Consider the following 17,545-nt stretch of genomic DNA (forward strand, 5'->3'; position numbering starts at 1 on the left):
ACGGTCACAGACACGACCCTTGAACGTTCGATCAGTCCATGGAGCCACGGCATTATACTAGAAAACAGACCGACTTTGGTGGTGCGTATTCCCTGCAGACTTGGCAAGGAATTCAGACGAACAGGAGCGAAAGCCTAGGCGTTATAACCCCGGAACTAGTGGCGTTACTGGAGGAGTACTCTATTTGCGGATGGCGATGAGTCAAGCCTCACTTTTCCCGGCGAAAGGGGTTGGATAAAAGAGTGAGGCGGTTTCCCGAAATCCGACATCAGCAGCATGCGAAGTGGCCTCTCAGCCATATTCCTTTCGTTCGAAAACCCACGATGGTTTTCTTAGCTGCGTAAGTGCGATCTAGCCTAGGGTTTCTCCCTTTGGCTAATCGTCCTCCCCTTAGTGATCGCTGCGACTGGCTAGTATACAATTTCTCGGCGTTTTCGTGGTTTAAGTGATATATACACAGTACAAAACGCTAGGCCTCTCATACACTTTCTACTTAGTATCCCTTGCATGCCGGACACTATGTTGGATGCTTATAACCCTAAGTACCTCGTAGAGACTCGCAGTCATCGTTATCACCCTCGCAGACTACTCAACCCAACCCCCATCAACCCTACTTACACATATACCAGTCTCCCAAAGACAAGAAACATATCGATGAGGATGTCTCAAGTTCAACAATACTGGCTACCAGGATACGGTCTATCACGACACATTGTCCTCGGACATATACAATACTTCCTAGGGCCATCAGCATCAGTCAGACCATACACATACCAGGTATAATCACCACGACCACTCCAACACAAGCTATGAGACAACGGGCCTAACAGCTGAGTCTGCCACCAAAAGGGACGCGAAGGCTATCTGATAGTCGGTGTACCTCTAACGAGGGTCTGTGTCCCTTCTCCGGGCTTTGATCGCGTGACCACATCACTGACATTTCGACCAGGAACAAATCGACGATCTTGCGGCCATGTCACGAGAGTATGAGCGGCAAGAGACCCTTCGGATGGCGGGCGACGAAGCATCCACCAGCCATGCTGAGCCCTATATCAATGAGATCGTGCCCGTTCGAGCTTCGGGGCCGCGCAGACGTCCGTTCGACTACGAAACTCGACGTGGGCGGTAATCACCTAAAGAACAACCAATATAGATAAAAAAGAAAGTCTCCGGTTATGTCATGCGAGAGATATCCTTGATTTGTTTTGTTAAGCGTCTTGGTCTGCGCCTCCTCGCTTTTAATGAATTTAGAATGATTGTTTGCATTTTTGATATTCACATCATACATACATCTGTCAGAATAGCCATGTCTCTCTGTGTCTCTAACGTTGAGATGAAACAGAGGAAGAGACAGGATGCTAATCTTCATCGTTCATACAGTCCGCTTTTCCTCTGTCCAACCTTTTTACGTCAATCAAAAGCATGCTCACATGTCTCTCCTGCTGCATTCAGCTCTGTAGCTTAGATCTAGATAATAATATCCCCCTCTTGTTAGGTGCGTTCGCCCTAACTACGTCGTCATATGTTCTAGTTGACTACTAGGAGTAGTTAGGGCTTCTGCTACCGAGCCCCTCGATATGAAGCTCTAAGACGTATTCTTGACCACGGGGGGAATGTCGAGATAGAGAATTGTATAGATAGATGGATTAAGTAAAACCACCGGGTTATAATTCCACTCATCTCTATAGATCATTCGTAACAGCATAGACCAATCACAGGGAAGCAGGTTTTGTATCATAGGAACAAATAGAAAAGGGGATCAGTCCGTTGCCCTCCCAATCCGCAAAAGAAGAAGAAATACTGTACTGCTCTTCCTTTCTTTCCCTCTTTCTTTTTGAGTGTCCCTTTTTTTTTTCTCTGTCGCTTCTCTCCTTCTCTCCTTTTCGCTTGTTTAAGCTCTCCCAGCAATGTAAGACTTAATCGATATTCTTTCAATCGAAATATTTTCTGAACAAAGGTTCACGACAGGAGGTGCCAACCAACTAGATCGGTGCAAGAGATTAAAAGACAATTGGAAAAGAAAGAGAACATGAAAAGTGGACCACCTGAACGCCAGCCTGATGCCACTCTGCTTGGTCCCATCACTCAAGAAGCCCGCAATCCGCGGGGGAATACTAAGCATAAACAGAACCAAAAAGAGAACGGTAAAAGACGAATTCTTGTTTTATAGCATAATGTGTGTTTATTTTGCGACGGCCGAGCTGGATTAGTACCGAAGTTAGTTGCCTGGTCAAACTAGGTAGAGTTTTGATGCAGAAAGTTTCAACGAACCTCAAAACTTGTGTCCGGAAGAATGCGCCCTTGGTCTTCTCAATAACCTGCTGGTACACCGACTGAGGGGGGTGGTTCATAATCACTGTGCCCTCCTTATAGTCGATCTTGGCATCGACTCTGGTGTCGCGGATGAGGTTGACAATCCACTTCTCACCCTCATCCTGGTTCAGGCCGAGACGAGTGGAAAGATCCCTGTATCACGTTAGTTCCATTTCTATCCACCAAAATTGCAATATTCGTTCTCAGTTACATACTTGATATCAATCCGTTGGTGGATCTTGCAATAGCTCTCAGAGATAAGGTGACGGGCAGCCTCGACGAAAGCATCGGCCGCAGAGACAAGGAAGAAGTCGCTCCGCAACACATCCTCGGCCTCACCCAGCTTCTTCTGGGCTTCCTCGAAATCGAAGTCGATGTACAAGGCCTTAACAAAGTCGGTGATGGGGTCGGAGTATTCGTAGCCCTCCTGGCGGACAACCCGGATGAGGTCCTTCAGCTGCTTCTGATAGAGACTGCTGTTCTTGTGTGCACGGCCGCGGTTGGTGATAACAGCGGCAGCAAGGTACCGCAGGATCCAAGGGCAGTGGGTCTGAATGGTGTTGATGTAGGCAGGGGAAAAGAAAAGGTCGGTCAGGACATCGCGGGCGGGGTCATAGTTGAAGAAGGGGAAAAGAGACCAGTGGATCAACCAGGAGCGGTTCTGGAGCTGACCCAATGGGTTGTTGAATAGGCGGGTTTCGATCGACTCCTTAACCTTCTGGACCTCCTCCATGGCAGCCTCCCAGCTGGTGGTCAAAATCTCCGAGGCAAGCTTACCCCATGTGGCCGAGGCAACCTTGTCGTTGTCGGTGGAAAGAACACGGAATTGGTACAGCAGCTCGGCAGCGTTACCGTAGCTACCGCAGCTGTACTGGAAGCGGCCATAGTCGAAAAGGCTGTTGACCATCTCGGTGGTAACGCCGTGCTGTTCCTCGAGGAACTTCAAGTTGGCAACCTTGTCACTTCGCAGGTTACCGACGACATCCTCATCCTGAAGCAATTCGGTGATCTTGGCGCTCTCCTCCTGGTAGTGTTGCAACTTAGCGAGAACCTCCTCCCTCTTCTTGACAAACTCATCGGGAATGGTATCGGAGTTGTTGATTTCCTGCCACAGGTTGGCGACATAGTCGGTCATGTTGGTGTGTTTAAGCAGCTCATATTTCGCCCGCACGGTCTCCTTATCATCATCCTGGCCGGAGCTAAATTCGAGAAGAGGGAAAACAAGATGGCGGTCGAGGAAGGGGATCAACTTGGGTAGCAAATCATATTGGCTGGCGATCTCTTCAGCGGTCTTGGGGGGGTGAGCGGCGGCACCGCTGAGTAAAGTCTCTGCGGAAGGGGGAATGTTGGCTGCCATGGTGAACGACTGACGACGGCGGCAGCGTCTCGAGGGAAGATAAGGAGGAAAGGGGGAAGAGGGCGTGGACCGGGGAAGCAGCGAGACGGTGCGATCTCTGACTGAAGTCAGTGTGCGGCGGTCTTCTGGTCTTTTGCGCTGGCGAAAATGTGGGCGGGAGGGCTGGCGGTCGCGCTAGGCCCAGTTGGGGCTAGCGCGCAGTCTCCGCGCAAGAAATCGCTTTTCATGCAAAGATCGGAAGACACTCGTTCCTCTCTTACAGCTGCTGTTGCCGCGTCGTGCTATTCCCATCAACCTTGGGTGATTCGGTGTTGGGTTGTCTGTCTCGGATTCAACGCCTTGGGAACGTCTCCTGTTGCTCTTCCCTTCCATAGATCTCTCCTGGACCGATGGCGTCTCTCCTGCAGGCCCGTCCCGTCTGCTCGGCCGTTCGCAAGCAGTCGACGGTTCTACCTACCTATCTTCAAAATGCTTCGCAGTCCATTGCTTCTACTTCAAGGACATGTAGCTCATTCTCTACACTATCTTCATCCTCTAGATTGATCAATTCTCGTAAGTAGTACAAGGCATCCGCCGATTCCATGCCTGGTCCGGCCGAGGACAAGCTATCCTATCATAAAAGGAAGAAAAGAGAGGCACCTGGGCGTGGACAAGGAGAACCTTCAGAGGAAAGCTAACTGATCCGCTTCAGAACATCCCCTCCGGTCCCTCCAACGCTTCAGTCCCCGCTCCGCAGCCCCTACACAGCAATGCCGGACCTTCCTGGTACAATTAAACCGCCAGTCCCAGACCCTGAAAGAGAACACCCCTTCGACCACTACACCCCTCCCATCATCGGCCAATTTGCAACTCACAAATCTTCCTTACTTCATTCGTCGTACTGCCTCGAACCAACTTCCAGTTTACCTGGTCACCAAGGCCGGTGGTACCAAGCAGCAGACTAAGATACAGAAAACCGAAGGTGACCTGGATGCTTTAAGGAACGACCTTGCACAGTATCTGGGTCTTGAATCCGGCGAGCCTCGCTCTCCCAAGAGTTCAGACATCACAATCAACCGTCTTAATGGACACATCATTGTCAAGGTACGCTTTTGCCATGTGTCCCCTAACAGGAGCATCGTATGATGCTAACATATGCACGCTGCAGGGCTGGCGAAAGCCTGAGATTCAGAAATTCCTTTTGGAGCGTAATTTTTAGAAGATTGAAGATCAAAAAAAAGTCCTGGATATGAGTAATTTGCATGTTCCTCTCCATTGTCCTCCACTATCCGCTCGATCAACGACTTCCCTATCCATCTTCCAGGCAAAAGTTTGAACCGGAAGGTTATATGTCGAATCCGCCACAGGGCATCCGGACACTCAAGTCTGCCGAAATCAATCATGTACAAGTGGAAAGTAGACTGGAGAGGTTACCGGCAGCAGACATCTGACTGAGAAGGTCTTTGCTCACCATCGGCGGAGGATGGTCCCATTAACTTTCTACTGCACCCCTTTCCTTTTTTGCTCTTATCTAGCTTTATTTGCTTTGTATTATTCTCCGTGCTGGGTGTTCTGTCGCATTTTCAGTTTTGTTCGTGTCGTCGGAAGTTCGGCTTGTGTTCTGGCATGTTTTTGCCAATTTCTCACTTCCTGATCTCACCTCTCCATCTGCTTCGTGCCACTCTTCTGTATCTTTGTACATTTCAATGACTTCACGGTTGCTTTTGCGCTAAGTCTGTGGCTAATGTCGACGAGTGGCTGGGTTCTCGTGGGCAGAGTATAGCATGCGCAAACAGAATAATTAGGTCTAGGCAGGAAATATGAATATGTCTCGATAGACACTAGTGTGGCATCTTTATGTAACACATTTGGAGAAACCTGCACTTGCGGCATCATGCCCAAACGAGGGCATTTACAAAGTTCGCCATCCGTTGTCCGAACAATCTTTTTACACCAAAACAGACGATGAAGAGTCCGATCCGTACGCGGGACCCGAGGACCAAGTAGACCAAAACGAGAACAGGTAGGGGATAATGACCATGAAGTAAATTTACCCATTGAGACATCATGCATGATCTTTCGCCCGAGGGTATTGAGCATTGTACAGCGATAAGCAAAGATACACAAATCAAAAGGTCACGCCTCACGTATCTTCCCACCGGCGCCAGACAAAATCACAAGAATAAATGGTTTACTCAATAGAAGACATGACAGAAGTAAACATCAAGATGGCATATTGAAAGTGATGCTAGACATTCACCGACGCTATAAATAACCAAAAGAAAAACCAACCGCACACATCCTATCTAAGACCAGGTCATTCTGCCAGTCGCGCGTATGTTATCAGTTGCCGCACGACGCCGGGATCCACATTGTGCATGAGTAACGCCCCGAGTAAGCTCTCTTTCTTTGGGATTATCCCAGACGGGAACCGCAACGCCGAGTTTGAGTCGGCATGTTTAGACTTCTCGGCCAGTCTCCGGAGAATGCCTAACCCACGGTTAATGATGGAACTATACGCAGCAGCTTCCGCTTCAGCCTGTCCTCTTGCAGCATGTGATTGGCGGGGATTAGTGTTGGTTGGAGGAACACGTTCGGTACTCAGGAGGCAGGAAAGTCGGAGGAGATGAATGGCAAATCCGTCAACCGACTCAAGCCATGATTTTGCAAGGTTACCGTCCGCAAACCCGGAAAGGATGTCGGCGGCCAACAAGCCCTGCATGAGGAAGACTTTACGAGCATCTGCTATGGCTAACGGTTTCCGAGGCTGGTCGGGAACCGGGCAGATAGCAAGGCCGAAGGAACGGGTAAGCAATTCGTGCTGAGGGATGCCACTTCCGTCTCCGGAGAAGATTGCCTTGAAAAACGTCCGATTGGGCTCATCGCGCGCCAAAAGCTTGGCTAAGCTGTCTACCGCTGCCGGGGTATACTTATGGACGGAAGCACTGTAGGCGGTGAACATGACGCCATCCGGTCCCTGACTCGGTCCAGGGAATGGGGCAAATGACAGGAGAAAATGTAGGAGAGAGAGAGCTTCTTCTTTGCTCGGCAGTTGAATGGTGTGGGCCAGGTTACTCAGATAAATGACTGTGTCCTTCATGAAATCGAGGGTATTCTGATTATTTCGTAAAAGCATGTTTCGAGTTCCCAAATAGCGGATGATAGTGGAGATGAATTGCACGACCGGTGGCGTTGAAAGTACCCCAAAGTTCGATTCGGTAAATGAAAAGTTGCGCAGTATCGTTGTGATACAGATGAGTCTATCAACGGCTCGGTCTAGATCATAATCGAGGCTTCCAAATTCGGGAATATCAGCCAAGGATGTCCACTCTGACTGACAACCCCGGGTAACCTCCTCGTACGTTGGAAGAAGCATGACATCCGACACCTCAGCAGCATGCTCAGCAAGGAAGTCGGCTTGGTCTTCTGCACACTCAACCAAGCTGTCAACCAAATCCTCGCAGTTGTCCAGTGATATTTGAATTGCCGGTTCACAGGATATGGTTGCAAGTGTGTCTAAAGCCAAACGCATCTCCGCGTGAATCCCTGACTTGATACCCATTGTGAGAGCGTGTATATCAATTACGCCAAGTTCGGAGAATGCGGGAACGTTAGGCTTGAATCTCGCGATTTCTTCACTTAGTTGATAAATTTCATCCACTGCGACTGGGCCATGAAGGTTACTTTCTGGCAAGACCATAGGCTTGAAAGGGTCCTCGATCGGATGCTTCAGAGGCTGATCAGGATTCTGATCAAACTGCTCGGACACCTTGCCGGACACTGAACCTGGATCTTTGGCAGATGGTGCTGGCGACTGGCCGGATTGTTGCCCAGTAGAGTCGTGAGGTGTTGCCGGGGGTTGAGATTGGCGAGAGACGCTGAGTCTGTGCTGCTGCTGCTGCTGCTGTTGTTGTTGTTGCTGCTGCTGCTTATTTGGCACCTTCACTGGCGTAGGAGTAGCAAACCCATTAGGCACATTGCTAGGCATATTGTTTGGTACAGGTGCATTACTCGGAGACGGCTGTCCAAGTTGCTGCGAAGCCTCGAAATTTTGATTTGGTTTGACAGATGGCGACTGGAACTGCATACCTGAGGGATCACTAGGTTGTCGTGACAGCGAACTTTGCTGCATCTGATCCGCAAACTGTTTCTGCTGCGTGCTCAGGAAAGCTTGCTCGTAGGCAGCAAGGTTCCGCTGGTAGTGCTCTCGAATTTCCTGTACGGCCATCGGAAACTGCATTGGGGGATATTGAAGCTGCTGAGCTATTACCGGCCACATGTTCGTGGCGTTGATCTTCTTTGATCCACCCAGCTTCATAACGGTAGCATAAAGTTGCACTAAATTAATTGGGCGCCCACAGACAATGGGATTCGGATCCAGGGGTAGATTCCGTGACATCATGAATTTCTGTAACGACCTCATAAAACCTTCCGGATTGGGAGGTTTTGACATCGTCTGTTGCATCTGTCTGATGGCCGCCATTTGCTGAGGGTTGGCCATGGCATTCATGCCAGCCGCCACGGGACGTCCAGCCAGAGCGGGGTTCATATTTATCGGACGGCCTTGATTTTGCATTTGAATGGCGTGTATTCGCTGTTGTTGTTGCTGTTGTTGGGCAGCCATTGCCTGGTATCCCTGTGGCATGCCACTGAAGTGCGCTTGCATGGGTGCTTGGACACCGGCGGATGTCATAGCGGTTCCAGGCGAAAACTGCCCTCCCATACCCTGGGGGAATGGTTGGCCAGGAATGAACGAGCTATTCTGCGGGGTGTTTACTCTGCTTGGATGATCCGGCTGCGATGGCGATACGTGGGGCCCAACATGAGGACCAGCGGGAGAGAATGGACTGGGCGACGCTGTTCCCATTCTTTGCACACCATGCTGGTCGAAGTCCTGGATAATCGGTGACTGACTAACATTTGGCGAGGTCCCTTGTTGAAGATGTTGGTACTGAGTAGGATGCGGGGCGAATTGTGTAGCGCCATTTGTCGGTCCTTGGTACCCTGGGAAAGGCACCTGATGAGGCGTCTGCGATCGCGAGGCAGCTAGTCCACCTGGTGCCTGCCGGGGTGACATTGACATGCCATCCTCGGGACGTGGTCGCTTGGACGGGATCACCTGGTTAGGATTGTGGAAACTGGGAGATGCATTTCGCGGCACGCCATTGAACATGCGCTGGAATTGGTTAGGATCGGGAGTGGGAGATGCATGGAGGAAGGCGGTGGAAGGATCTATAGTCGCCTGGTGAAAGGCACCATTATCATGGTTGGGGAGGTTCGAGGCGTCGGCTAGCCAGGCATTCATGTCGTGTGGTTTTACCAACCCATCTGCAAGGTGAAGGCTGTCAGATATATGACACAGAGAGTGGAGTATGGTTTCAATCATCAATAAGCATCGACAATAAATGCGATATTAAAGCCATCATAGTTCCGGATAGGAAGATGATTAGCAGAAAATCGATCAATCATCGTTTGAGGGTTCTAGACGCGTCAAGCCGAAGTGTGAGGCAAGTCGCGCCTTGGTCTGCGACACGAACACACTACAGTCTGGACCGACATGGAAGTGAAGCAGAGGGCGAAAAGGGTAAGCTGGGGTAGGCAGCTGTTTCTTTTTAGGCAAAGGAACAGCAATGATGTACATACCGACAAGGCTGGACAACTAAAATGCCGACTCACAAGCGGATGATGGAAAGCCGGTCCCGAAATGGTAGCGGTTGCAAGGCCTGAGAGAGGTTGCGAGGATCTGAGGTCACGGGACCATGGGCGCCGCAGGCAGAAAAAAGTATCTGGTGTAATAACGGACTGACGAGCTGGGGACAGAAACCATTAGCAAATAGCAGGAGGGGAGCTTCTAGACCAATACAAGAGTGTACAATAAAATAAAATAGAATAAGAATAAAAATAAAAATTATGGGTAAGCCATCAAACAATCAGAAGCTATCATTTGTAGCGTGCGTGATAGACCCGAGGAATGGAGAGACGGGTAAGCAGTGCGTGGCCACAGTTGGTGCAGCGTGTGATAGGCAAAAAGAAGGTAAACCCAATAACTGAAGACAAGCGGGGGGGAAGGAATGACATGACAGGCGTACCTGAATAATGGCTGCAATAGTCTGTAGGGCCGTGTTAAATGTTGTATTTTAATTTAGATTTTTTTTTTGGTTTAATTTTAATTCCCCTACTGTCTTGGGGAGGAAAGGGAGATCACTTGGAAGAAAGAAAAAGTGGAGGCACGGGGTAGAAAGGCAGGAATGGAGACGGGCGTGGAGAGAGGAACGGACGCCTCAGGAGTCAAAAGACACTAAGGATAAGAAACGGGATAAGACACAGAAAGGGAGGGTACATACGAAAACTGGCGTATGACTTTCCAGTAAGTTATTTTACCAGTGGGCAGCAGAACACAAGAGAAGTCTCAGGCAGTCATCAGCAGTCGGTTAGCATTGGCGGTAAAAGGGGAAAGGAGAGGGAAAGCAGTAGGCGGAAAGTGGCGGCAGGACGAAAGAGGCTGGAGCTTAGGTAACACCCATGGTGGATCGGTGGGCATCCGACTATCCCCCTTTCGGACATATTGGTCAACCTCAGGTTTGTGCCATGAGCATTTTACTTCGTCCAACTGATTTAGAGCATTCATCCTGAAGAGCTTGGTCAGGTCTCTCACTCTCTCTCTCATTCCCCCAAAGAGAACCTCTAGCGTTCTTTCATGCTGAGAACTTGTCGGTCGCTGGAAGACTCGGTAGTAGTGATTTGACTGGTCAAGATCAACCACTACCACATTGATAGTACGGCCTTGATGCGACTTGCTGGTTTGTCCAAGAAAGTAACCACTCGAGCATGTCTGTAACCTGTCAAAACAAACAATGACGGTAATCTGTTGAGTAGTTTTATAAATATTATAATATTTTGGTTTCTGCTGGCTTGGGGAGCCACCGAATCCTCAATTGTCTGGGTGGATGCGTATGTGGGTATCGAAATAGACAGTGTGTTGGGGTAAGAAAGCCTGCGTCGGGCAGGATCTTGGAGATGGGCTGTCCAGGAGAACCTGGGGACGAGGGAGCGTTAGATGGATGGAAGATGGGTAAAAGCAGAACAAAAGAAAAATATCATCATGACAAGGAAATAGACGACGAGGGCACCTGATTCCCTTTTAACAGTATTCCATCAGCTACTCCGTGCTAAGCCCACCCATTAAATCCGCCCGGTCTGAGTAGTCAATGTACGAATGGATATGTTACCGACGGCACTCATTATCTGCCAGCCCTTGCACGCATCCGTTTAAAATATGTATTAATCATGTTTTAGGTCTCTTTCTCTGTCTCTCTCTTTTTCCGTTTTGGACGGGGCCGTTCATTGTCCCACCTGCCACATTTTTACGGTTCTCCACTAGTTACAATGGTATTTGCTTGGTAATAGATGATGGACGTGAATCGGGACCGTTGGTGTGTGGACTCCGGGCTCTTGCGACAGTAAACCAACACCATGGTTACGGGGGCACTACAACTAGTTCGATTACGATCTGGACACGATCTCTGTGGTTTAGAGAAAGGCCAATGTTCAGTCGATCCTTTGAATCCAAATAATTAGAGTGTCGAGAAGAGTAAAACACATTTCAAAATACTCCGACAGAGTCTCTTCCTTGCCATATATATATCTCCTCAAACCACATGGACACCCGCCCATGCACACTCGAAAGCGGGATAGCATTGGCATAACAGCACACCACGTAGGAACTATAATATAATCAATGTTGTCCGATCGGAGTGAACTGTTCTTACATGGGGCAACTATATATAATTATCTAAATTATAACACGAGTGTTAATGACTGGCTGCGTCTTGTATAGCACCAAGTCAAGGTAATTGTTAATGAGAAACTGGGGCTATTTCCACCCAAGAAAAAGAACAACGCAACACTGTTATTTGACATTCGATTTGATTCTCACAGATGCGTTGCCACATTCGGGCATGAGACAGTTGACCGTCGCTATACTAGTAGCGCTATTGGGGCCGAGCTCCCATCCACGTGACCGCAACCGTAAGCTACCGTCGAGCCAGTTTGGCTATGATCAAAGCAAAAGCTCCGATTCTCTCAACACCACCCGACGTTAGATCTGCCGCTCTGATTTCTCAGCCACCCTCCATAGTCCCTATAATCGAATCCTCTACGTTACCGCTTCTCACCCGTGTCAAATATCCACCATGGGAGACGTCGCCGTGGAGAATCCGGCGAACAACGTCACGCTTCATACCAAGCCGGCACCATTGGACACCATCCCCAACATAGACTCCATCGAAGGCACAGGGACCGATGGAGGTGACGAATATGCTACTTTGAAGAAACTCCAGAGACATTTAGAGTATGTTGGAAACGGAAAACCTCCATGCTCTGTACTGACACTTAATAGATACATCCAGCTACAGGAGGAGTACATCAAGGATGAGCAAAGGCAAGCTAGTATTATCTCCTTCCACCACAGCGGCGGTATTATTAACATCCATCCTCAACAATAGGAGCTTGAAAAGAGAGCTCGTTCGTGCACAGGAGGAAATTAAACGGATACAAAGTGTTCCCTTGGTCATAGGCCAGTTCATGGAGGCAATCGACCAAAAGTACGGGCCTAACATGCACTTGATAGAGGGGTTTGCTAATGGAGGCTGTCCAGTACCGGAATCGTGCAATCGTCAACTGGTTCGAATTATGTCGTCCGGATTCTTTCCACGCTCGATCGCGAGAAGCTCAAACCATCGTCGTCGGTCGCTCTTCATCGCCACTCGAACGCCCTCGTTGATATCTTACCTCCAGAGGCCGATTCCTCCATCGCTATGCTAGGCGAAAATGAGAAACCGGACGTCACATATGCCGATGTTGGTGGACTTGACATGCAGAAGCAGGAAATCCGCGAGGCGGTGGAATTGCCATTGACGCACTTCGACCTGTACAGACAAATCGGTGGGTCGATAGGTTTAAATGAGTTGGCAATTGTGCAGTGTTGCTTACTATCGCAGGTATCGATCCTCCTCGTGGTGTCCTGCTCTACGGCCCTCCTGGAACAGGTAAGACTATGCTGGTCAAAGCAGTGGCGAATAGCACAACTGCCAGCTTCATTCGAGTGAACGGTTCCGAATTTGTTCAGAAGTATCTGGGTGAAGGTCCTCGCATGGTCCGTGATGTGTTTAGGATGGCCCGGGAGAATGCCCCCGCTATCATCTTCATCGATGAAATCGACGCCATTGCCACCAAGCGTTTTGACGCTCAAACTGGTGCTGATCGTGAGGTCCAACGTATTCTTCTGGAACTCCTCAACCAAATGGATGGCTTCGAGCAATCGAGCAATGTCAAGGTCATTATGGCTACCAACCGGGCCGATACTCTGGATCCGGCTCTGCTGCGTCCAGGTCGTCTGGACCGAAAGATTGAGTTTCCCTCTCTTCGTGATCGGCGAGAGCGTCGGTTGATTTTTACCACTATCGCGTCTAAGATGTCCTTGTCCCCCGAGGTCGACCTTGACTCGCTGATTGTGCGTAATGAACCTTTGTCTGGTGCCGTCATTGCTGCTATCATGCAGGAGGCTGGTCTACGAGCTGTGCGGAAGAATCGGTACAACATTATCCAATCGGACCTTGAGGATGCTTATGCTGCCCAAGTGAAGACCGGACAAGAAGCGGACAGGTATGTTATATTAATCCGTCACGGTGCCCCGTTTATTATTATATCTAACAACCTATCTGCAGGCTTGAATTCTACCGGTAAATGGGTGTATTTATTTTTGGTAGTAATTAATGAGCTAGAAATACCGGGTAACGTGACGAAAGGGTAGTCATGAGTTGTAACGTGAAACTTCAGGCTCTTATCACATATGTAAGAAAATGATTGATGTGTTTTAAGGTAATACGTGTAAATGACTCGATCGAATGAGGGTATCTCTCGTACAGTACGTAGTCTCATTTTTCCACTGTTTCGGCTGCCTATCGGGGTCGGCAGTGCCGCTCCACTTGTGATTGTTCAGTTACTTGTACATGTAGTACAGAGTAGGAGTACCTACCAGTCCTGCCAAGATTACAGTCAGATAGGCGGCGATCCTTAGGCACCTGCAGTGGTATAGATTGCGCATACCGTCATTTAGTTAAGGAACGTATCTCACTAACTTATCAGCCTAGCGCCCGAGGCGGTCTTACATCATCTCCCGGCGGCAATCGATCCACAATTTGGGTCAGTGATAAGAGAAACAATGGGGCGTGAGTTGGGTCGAACCAGAAAGATAGAGAGAGAGAGAGAGAGAGATAATATTCTTATTTTATAATGGAAGGTATATATACATATAGATAGAAACACACGAGAATGAAGTGTTCCTGGCGGTATTGTACACAGTCAAGATTCTTGTACCTTGGAGATCAAGTGATGAGACACCCGTGATGCAGGATCTCCACTTCCATCCAATGACGCATCGACTGCCCCCATGATTGGTTGGCACGCAGGTCGCTCCGCAACCGGTCCGCATCACCTCACTTCCCCCAGACCTGAAGGTACCTCTCCCGTCCTCCTCTCCCTCCCCATCCTATCCCTTTCCAGACCCTGGTTGTATTCCATCATTCCTACCGTCCCATATCAGTAGAGTTATCGCTAGTGTTCTTCTGAGTCCGTTTGTTGAGGTGTTGCTTTTGTTGTCGCCGTTGTCGCCCATCATGAAGTCGACCTTGGTTGCAGCCTCTGTGCTGTTGGGCTGTGCTACCGCCGAGGTTCACAAGCTGAAGCTCAACAAGGTGCCCGTGTCCGAGCAATTTGTGAGTAGAACTCTCCATTCTGGCGATGCAAATATTCCTCCACACTTCTGAAAGCTTGTCGGGACGAACCTCTAACTAAATCGGACCCAGAGTATGCACAACATCGATACTCATGTGCAGGCGCTTGGCCAGAAGTACATGGGAATCCGTCCCAGCATCAAGCAAGATCTCCTCAAGGAGAACCCTATCAATGATATGGGACGTCATGATGTCCTTGTTGACAACTTCCTGAATGCACAATGTATGAAACCCTAGTAGTACTACTTGCGGGGGAGCTCCTGCTTACACATAGATCCCCCAAAGACTTCTCCGAAATCGAAATCGGTACTCCTCCCCAGAAGTTCAAGGTGGTCCTTGACACTGGCAGCTCCAACCTATGGGTGCCCTCCTCGGAGTGTGGCTCTATCGCCTGCTACTTGCATAACAAGTATGACTCATCTTCGTCGTCCACGTACCAGAAGAATGGCAGCGAATTTGCCATCAAGTACGGCTCCGGTAGCCTGAGTGGATTTGTTTCTCAGGATACCCTCAAGATCGGTGACCTGAAGGTGAAGGATCAGCTGTTCGCCGAGGCGACCAGTGAGCCCGGCCTTGCTTTTGCCTTTGGCCGCTTTGATGGTATCCTCGGGTTGGGATTTGACACCATTTCTGTCAATAAGATCCCTCCCCCCTTCTATAGCATGCTCGACCAGGGCCTCCTCGACGAGCCAGTCTTTGCTTTCTACCTTGGAGACACAAACAAGGAAGGTGATGACTCCGTAGCGACATTCGGTGGTGTTGATAAGGACCACTACACCGGCGAGTTGATCAAGATCCCTCTTCGCCGCAAGGCCTACTGGGAGGTTGACCTTGATGCTATTGCCCTTGGCGATAGCGTTGCTGAACTCGACAACACTGGTGTCATTCTGGATACTGGCACCTCCCTCATCGCCTTGCCCACCACCCTTGCCGAGCTTATGTAAGTTGAGCCTGTGTACTGTGCATATCTATGATACCCTTACTAACTACTCTGAAGTAACAAGGAAATCGGTGCTAAGAAGGGCTTCACTGGCCAATACTCGGTCGACTGTGACAAGCGTGACTCCCTGCCTGACCTCACCTTTACCTTGAGCGGGTACAACTTCACCATTGGTCCCTACGATTACACCCTCGAAGTCCAAGGCTCTTGCATCAGCGCCTTCATGGGCATGGACTTCCCTGAACCCGTTGGACCCTTGGCCATCCTGGGTGATGCGTTCCTCAGGAAGTGGTACAGTGTGTACGACCTTGGCAACGGTGCTGTCGGCCTGGCCAAGGCTAAGTAACGGAGTAATCTATCATGTTATGTTTTTATTGATTGCTTGTATACGAGAGACAATGGTGCATGATAGCCTGCCTCGGTAGTTGGTTGGCCTTATTCTGTTAGGGGAAATCGGCCAAGACTCCTTCGGTCATGACCTCTATCCTGTTTGTTATTGATATTTTGCGACTCAGTGAGTCGCTGGCTATGCTCTAATGACATTCAAATTGGATGCCGATAGTTCTATATACACTGCGATATTCACGCGTATTTTTGATCTATCGGTACCAATATTTCCTCATAAAGGCAGCCCAAGTAGACAGTTTTACCTAGTGTATCTCTATAACCTTAATCACTCACCCATCACTGTGTACGTCTTTCCATAGACAAGGCAGCCCCGGGCGTTTTGCAGTCATTTGGTTACACGCAAAAAGGTAATTCGGCCATTCGAGTAGACAAACCCTCTTGAATCTTGAATGTCACATAACCAAACGGACAGTCCCACAACTACCAGAAGACTAAAGGACAAATCAAAACGGCAACATCACGATAACCGAGAAGTTATCTGAGTGGTCATAGGTATGAATCTCTGCCACATGTAGACCTGACTGTTCAGCAAGCTTTCCCACTGCTTTCTTGAGCGCTCCTTTCCGCCCACCGAGACTTATCAGTGAGAGATCAGCCAGTGTCGCCTGCCAGGGTACTTTGGTCTCCGGCAGGACCATCTCATCAATGAGGATCTGCGGATCATGGGCCATTGCAGCACGTGGATACTTGAGGATTTGGATACCTTGGAGGTCTGGATAGTCGTGAAGGATTCTACGAAGGTAGTAGAACTTGGCGCCTGGAGGGTTGATGTCTATGTTAGTTGAGGACGGTAGGATACTGGGCCAGTTGTGCTGAGTACGAATGCAGGACTTGCCTTTGATGACTTGTGTCTGGGAGATGTCATGTGCCATGGTTTCTACTCCGTCGATTTGCTTTGAACTTTCCGTGGTCTGCTTCTATGATGAGTCCATTTGACGCAAGGCAGCGAAGTACATATTCTAAAGGCCACAGGTGGCATTAGTCAGATACGGAATGTCGCGATCAATGGACTGGAGCTTTGTATCGATTTCTTACTGAATAACTGAGGACTGGCCCTAGACTTTTGGGCCAACTGGGCCACCTCAAGGGTATCTCGCTTTGAGAGAGTAGCCGGAATAAACCCAATTCAATACCGAGACGAACGGCTGCAAGCTGCAAGTGCAGGTGCTGGGACGGTGTAAGGAGAGTCCCAATTATATGAACTCAAGCTTACACCATTGGAAATTCCCATGAGCAAGTCTTTGTGCGTCTCTAATTCTCACAGGAGTTGACAGAGAGCATGTCGGATTTGAGCTCGAAGACAGGATATTGGCTAATGATGGGTACTAGAAGAAGGAACTGGTAGTTGGTATTTTATTTCTCTTTCCAAATAGTCTTCTTTGCGGTCATTTATAGATCTTGATGTCTCTTGCTCCACGGAAACTCTGTGGAGTTGAAGCTCTGTGATTGGCCAACGATAATACATCTACATGTCCGGGGATAGATGGAGGCCACCGTGTGACATACGAGTGGTAGTGGTAGGTAAACGTGTCTCTCTTAAGCTGCCTGGGAGAGAATACGCAATTGTAGTGGCCTGACTCTTTGTATCGTCAGCGGTGGAGGTTCCCGGTTCTCAACACATGCCCCGTTCAAGCCCTAAGCCAAGCTCATCATCTCTACCGAAGCTCGATGAAAACTGTTTTGCTTCCTCATAACGTGAAGTTTGACCCTAAGGAATCCTGGCGGAAGGTATGGGAAACTCAATTGATACGCCTC

At 49.2% G+C, this 17,545-nt stretch overlaps 8 protein-coding genes across 8 annotated transcripts; 5 read left to right on the plus strand and 3 right to left on the minus strand.

Moving 5' to 3' along the window:
• The first annotated feature begins 304 nt into the window (after positions 1-304).
• On the plus strand, positions 305-1,053 carry BDV37DRAFT_174774 (uncharacterized protein). The gene is made up of 4 exons (XM_032079399.1): positions 305-340; positions 395-777; positions 836-891; positions 950-1,053. The coding sequence occupies exons 2-3, from the start codon at positions 508-510 to the stop codon at positions 866-868; spliced, it is 303 nt and encodes a 100-aa protein (XP_031939002.1). The 5' UTR covers positions 305-340; positions 395-507; the 3' UTR covers positions 869-891; positions 950-1,053.
• A 722-nt stretch (positions 1,054-1,775) lies between these two features.
• BDV37DRAFT_174507 (eukaryotic translation initiation factor 3 subunit E) lies at positions 1,776-3,782 on the minus strand. Its single transcript, XM_032079398.1, has 3 exons — positions 2,529-3,782; positions 2,272-2,466; positions 1,776-2,201 (listed from the first exon to the last, which is right to left on the minus strand). Exons 1-3 carry the CDS (start codon positions 3,668-3,670, stop codon positions 2,183-2,185), a joined length of 1,356 nt encoding a protein of 451 aa, XP_031939003.1. The 5' UTR covers positions 3,671-3,782; the 3' UTR covers positions 1,776-2,182.
• Position 3,783: 1 nt separating this feature from the next.
• Positions 3,784-5,087, plus strand: BDV37DRAFT_174305 (mitochondrial 54S ribosomal protein mL49). The gene is made up of 3 exons (XM_032079395.1): positions 3,784-4,222; positions 4,362-4,753; positions 4,818-5,087. The coding sequence occupies exons 1-3, from the start codon at positions 4,060-4,062 to the stop codon at positions 4,866-4,868; spliced, it is 606 nt and encodes a 201-aa protein (XP_031939004.1). The 5' UTR covers positions 3,784-4,059; the 3' UTR covers positions 4,869-5,087.
• Positions 5,088-5,966: 879 nt separating this feature from the next.
• On the minus strand, positions 5,967-8,954 carry BDV37DRAFT_285387 (putative ARID/BRIGHT domain protein (SWI1); the record flags this gene model as incomplete). Its single annotated transcript, XM_032087713.1, has 1 exon — positions 5,967-8,954. The coding sequence occupies one exon, from the start codon at positions 8,952-8,954 to the stop codon at positions 5,967-5,969; it is 2,988 nt and encodes a 995-aa protein (XP_031939005.1).
• Positions 8,955-11,717: 2,763 nt separating this feature from the next.
• On the plus strand, positions 11,718-13,911 carry rpt3 (proteasome regulatory particle base subunit RPT3). The gene is made up of 7 exons (XM_032082611.1): positions 11,718-11,999; positions 12,048-12,089; positions 12,154-12,252; positions 12,306-12,592; positions 12,649-13,312; positions 13,375-13,637; positions 13,689-13,911. Exons 1-6 carry the CDS (start codon positions 11,842-11,844, stop codon positions 13,391-13,393), a joined length of 1,269 nt encoding a protein of 422 aa, XP_031939006.1. The 5' UTR covers positions 11,718-11,841; the 3' UTR covers positions 13,394-13,637; positions 13,689-13,911.
• Positions 13,427-13,759, plus strand: BDV37DRAFT_174866 (uncharacterized protein). The gene has a single exon (XM_032079401.1). The coding sequence runs from the start codon at positions 13,542-13,544 to the stop codon at positions 13,725-13,727; it is 186 nt and encodes a 61-aa protein (XP_031939007.1). The 5' UTR covers positions 13,427-13,541; the 3' UTR covers positions 13,728-13,759.
• A 414-nt stretch (positions 13,912-14,325) lies between the features above and the next one.
• On the plus strand, positions 14,326-16,161 carry BDV37DRAFT_296050 (aspartic peptidase domain-containing protein; the record flags this gene model as incomplete). The annotated part of the gene is made up of 4 exons (XM_032090030.1): positions 14,326-14,424; positions 14,515-14,665; positions 14,728-15,382; positions 15,440-16,161. 4 exons carry the CDS (start codon positions 14,326-14,328, stop codon positions 15,726-15,728), a joined length of 1,194 nt encoding a protein of 397 aa, XP_031939008.1. The 3' UTR covers positions 15,729-16,161.
• A 72-nt stretch (positions 16,162-16,233) lies between these two features.
• Positions 16,234-16,662, minus strand: BDV37DRAFT_285390 (uncharacterized protein; the record flags this gene model as incomplete). The annotated part of the gene is made up of 1 exon (XM_032087714.1): positions 16,234-16,662. The coding sequence occupies one exon, from the start codon at positions 16,660-16,662 to the stop codon at positions 16,234-16,236; it is 429 nt and encodes a 142-aa protein (XP_031939009.1).
• Between the last annotated feature and the right edge of the window lie 883 nt (positions 16,663-17,545).

The sequence above is a fragment of the Aspergillus pseudonomiae genome (genome assembly GCF_009193645.1).
Source record: "Aspergillus pseudonomiae strain CBS 119388 unplaced genomic scaffold BDV37scaffold_60, whole genome shotgun sequence".
Taxonomy (NCBI): Eukaryota; Fungi; Ascomycota; class Eurotiomycetes; order Eurotiales; family Aspergillaceae; genus Aspergillus; species Aspergillus pseudonomiae.

Bases quoted from the DNA above. Each gene is read 5' to 3' on its own strand.
- BDV37DRAFT_174774 (XM_032079399.1), top strand. From the start codon at position 508: ATGCCGGACACTATGTTGGATGCTTATAACCCTAAGTACCTCGTAGAG. The intron at 778-835 runs GTATAATCACCA...CTAACAGCTGAG, and splicing joins TCAGACCATACACATACCAG to TCTGCCACCAAAAGGGACGC.
- BDV37DRAFT_174507 (XM_032079398.1), bottom strand. From the start codon at position 3,670: ATGGCAGCCAACATTCCCCCTTCCGCAGAGACTTTACTCAGCGGTGCC. The intron at 2,467-2,528 runs GTATGTAACTGA...AACGTGATACAG, and splicing joins CACCAACGGATTGATATCAA to GGATCTTTCCACTCGTCTCG.
- BDV37DRAFT_174305 (XM_032079395.1), top strand. From the start codon at position 4,060: ATGGCGTCTCTCCTGCAGGCCCGTCCCGTCTGCTCGGCCGTTCGCAAG. The intron at 4,223-4,361 runs GTAAGTAGTACA...GATCCGCTTCAG, and splicing joins CTCTAGATTGATCAATTCTC to AACATCCCCTCCGGTCCCTC. The intron at 4,754-4,817 runs GTACGCTTTTGC...TGCACGCTGCAG, and splicing joins ATGGACACATCATTGTCAAG to GGCTGGCGAAAGCCTGAGAT.
- rpt3 (XM_032082611.1), top strand. From the start codon at position 11,842: ATGGGAGACGTCGCCGTGGAGAATCCGGCGAACAACGTCACGCTTCAT. The intron at 12,253-12,305 runs GTACGGGCCTAA...GAGGCTGTCCAG, and splicing joins ATGGAGGCAATCGACCAAAA to TACCGGAATCGTGCAATCGT. The intron at 12,593-12,648 runs GTGGGTCGATAG...TTACTATCGCAG, and splicing joins CGACCTGTACAGACAAATCG to GTATCGATCCTCCTCGTGGT.
- BDV37DRAFT_174866 (XM_032079401.1), top strand. From the start codon at position 13,542: ATGACTCGATCGAATGAGGGTATCTCTCGTACAGTACGTAGTCTCATT.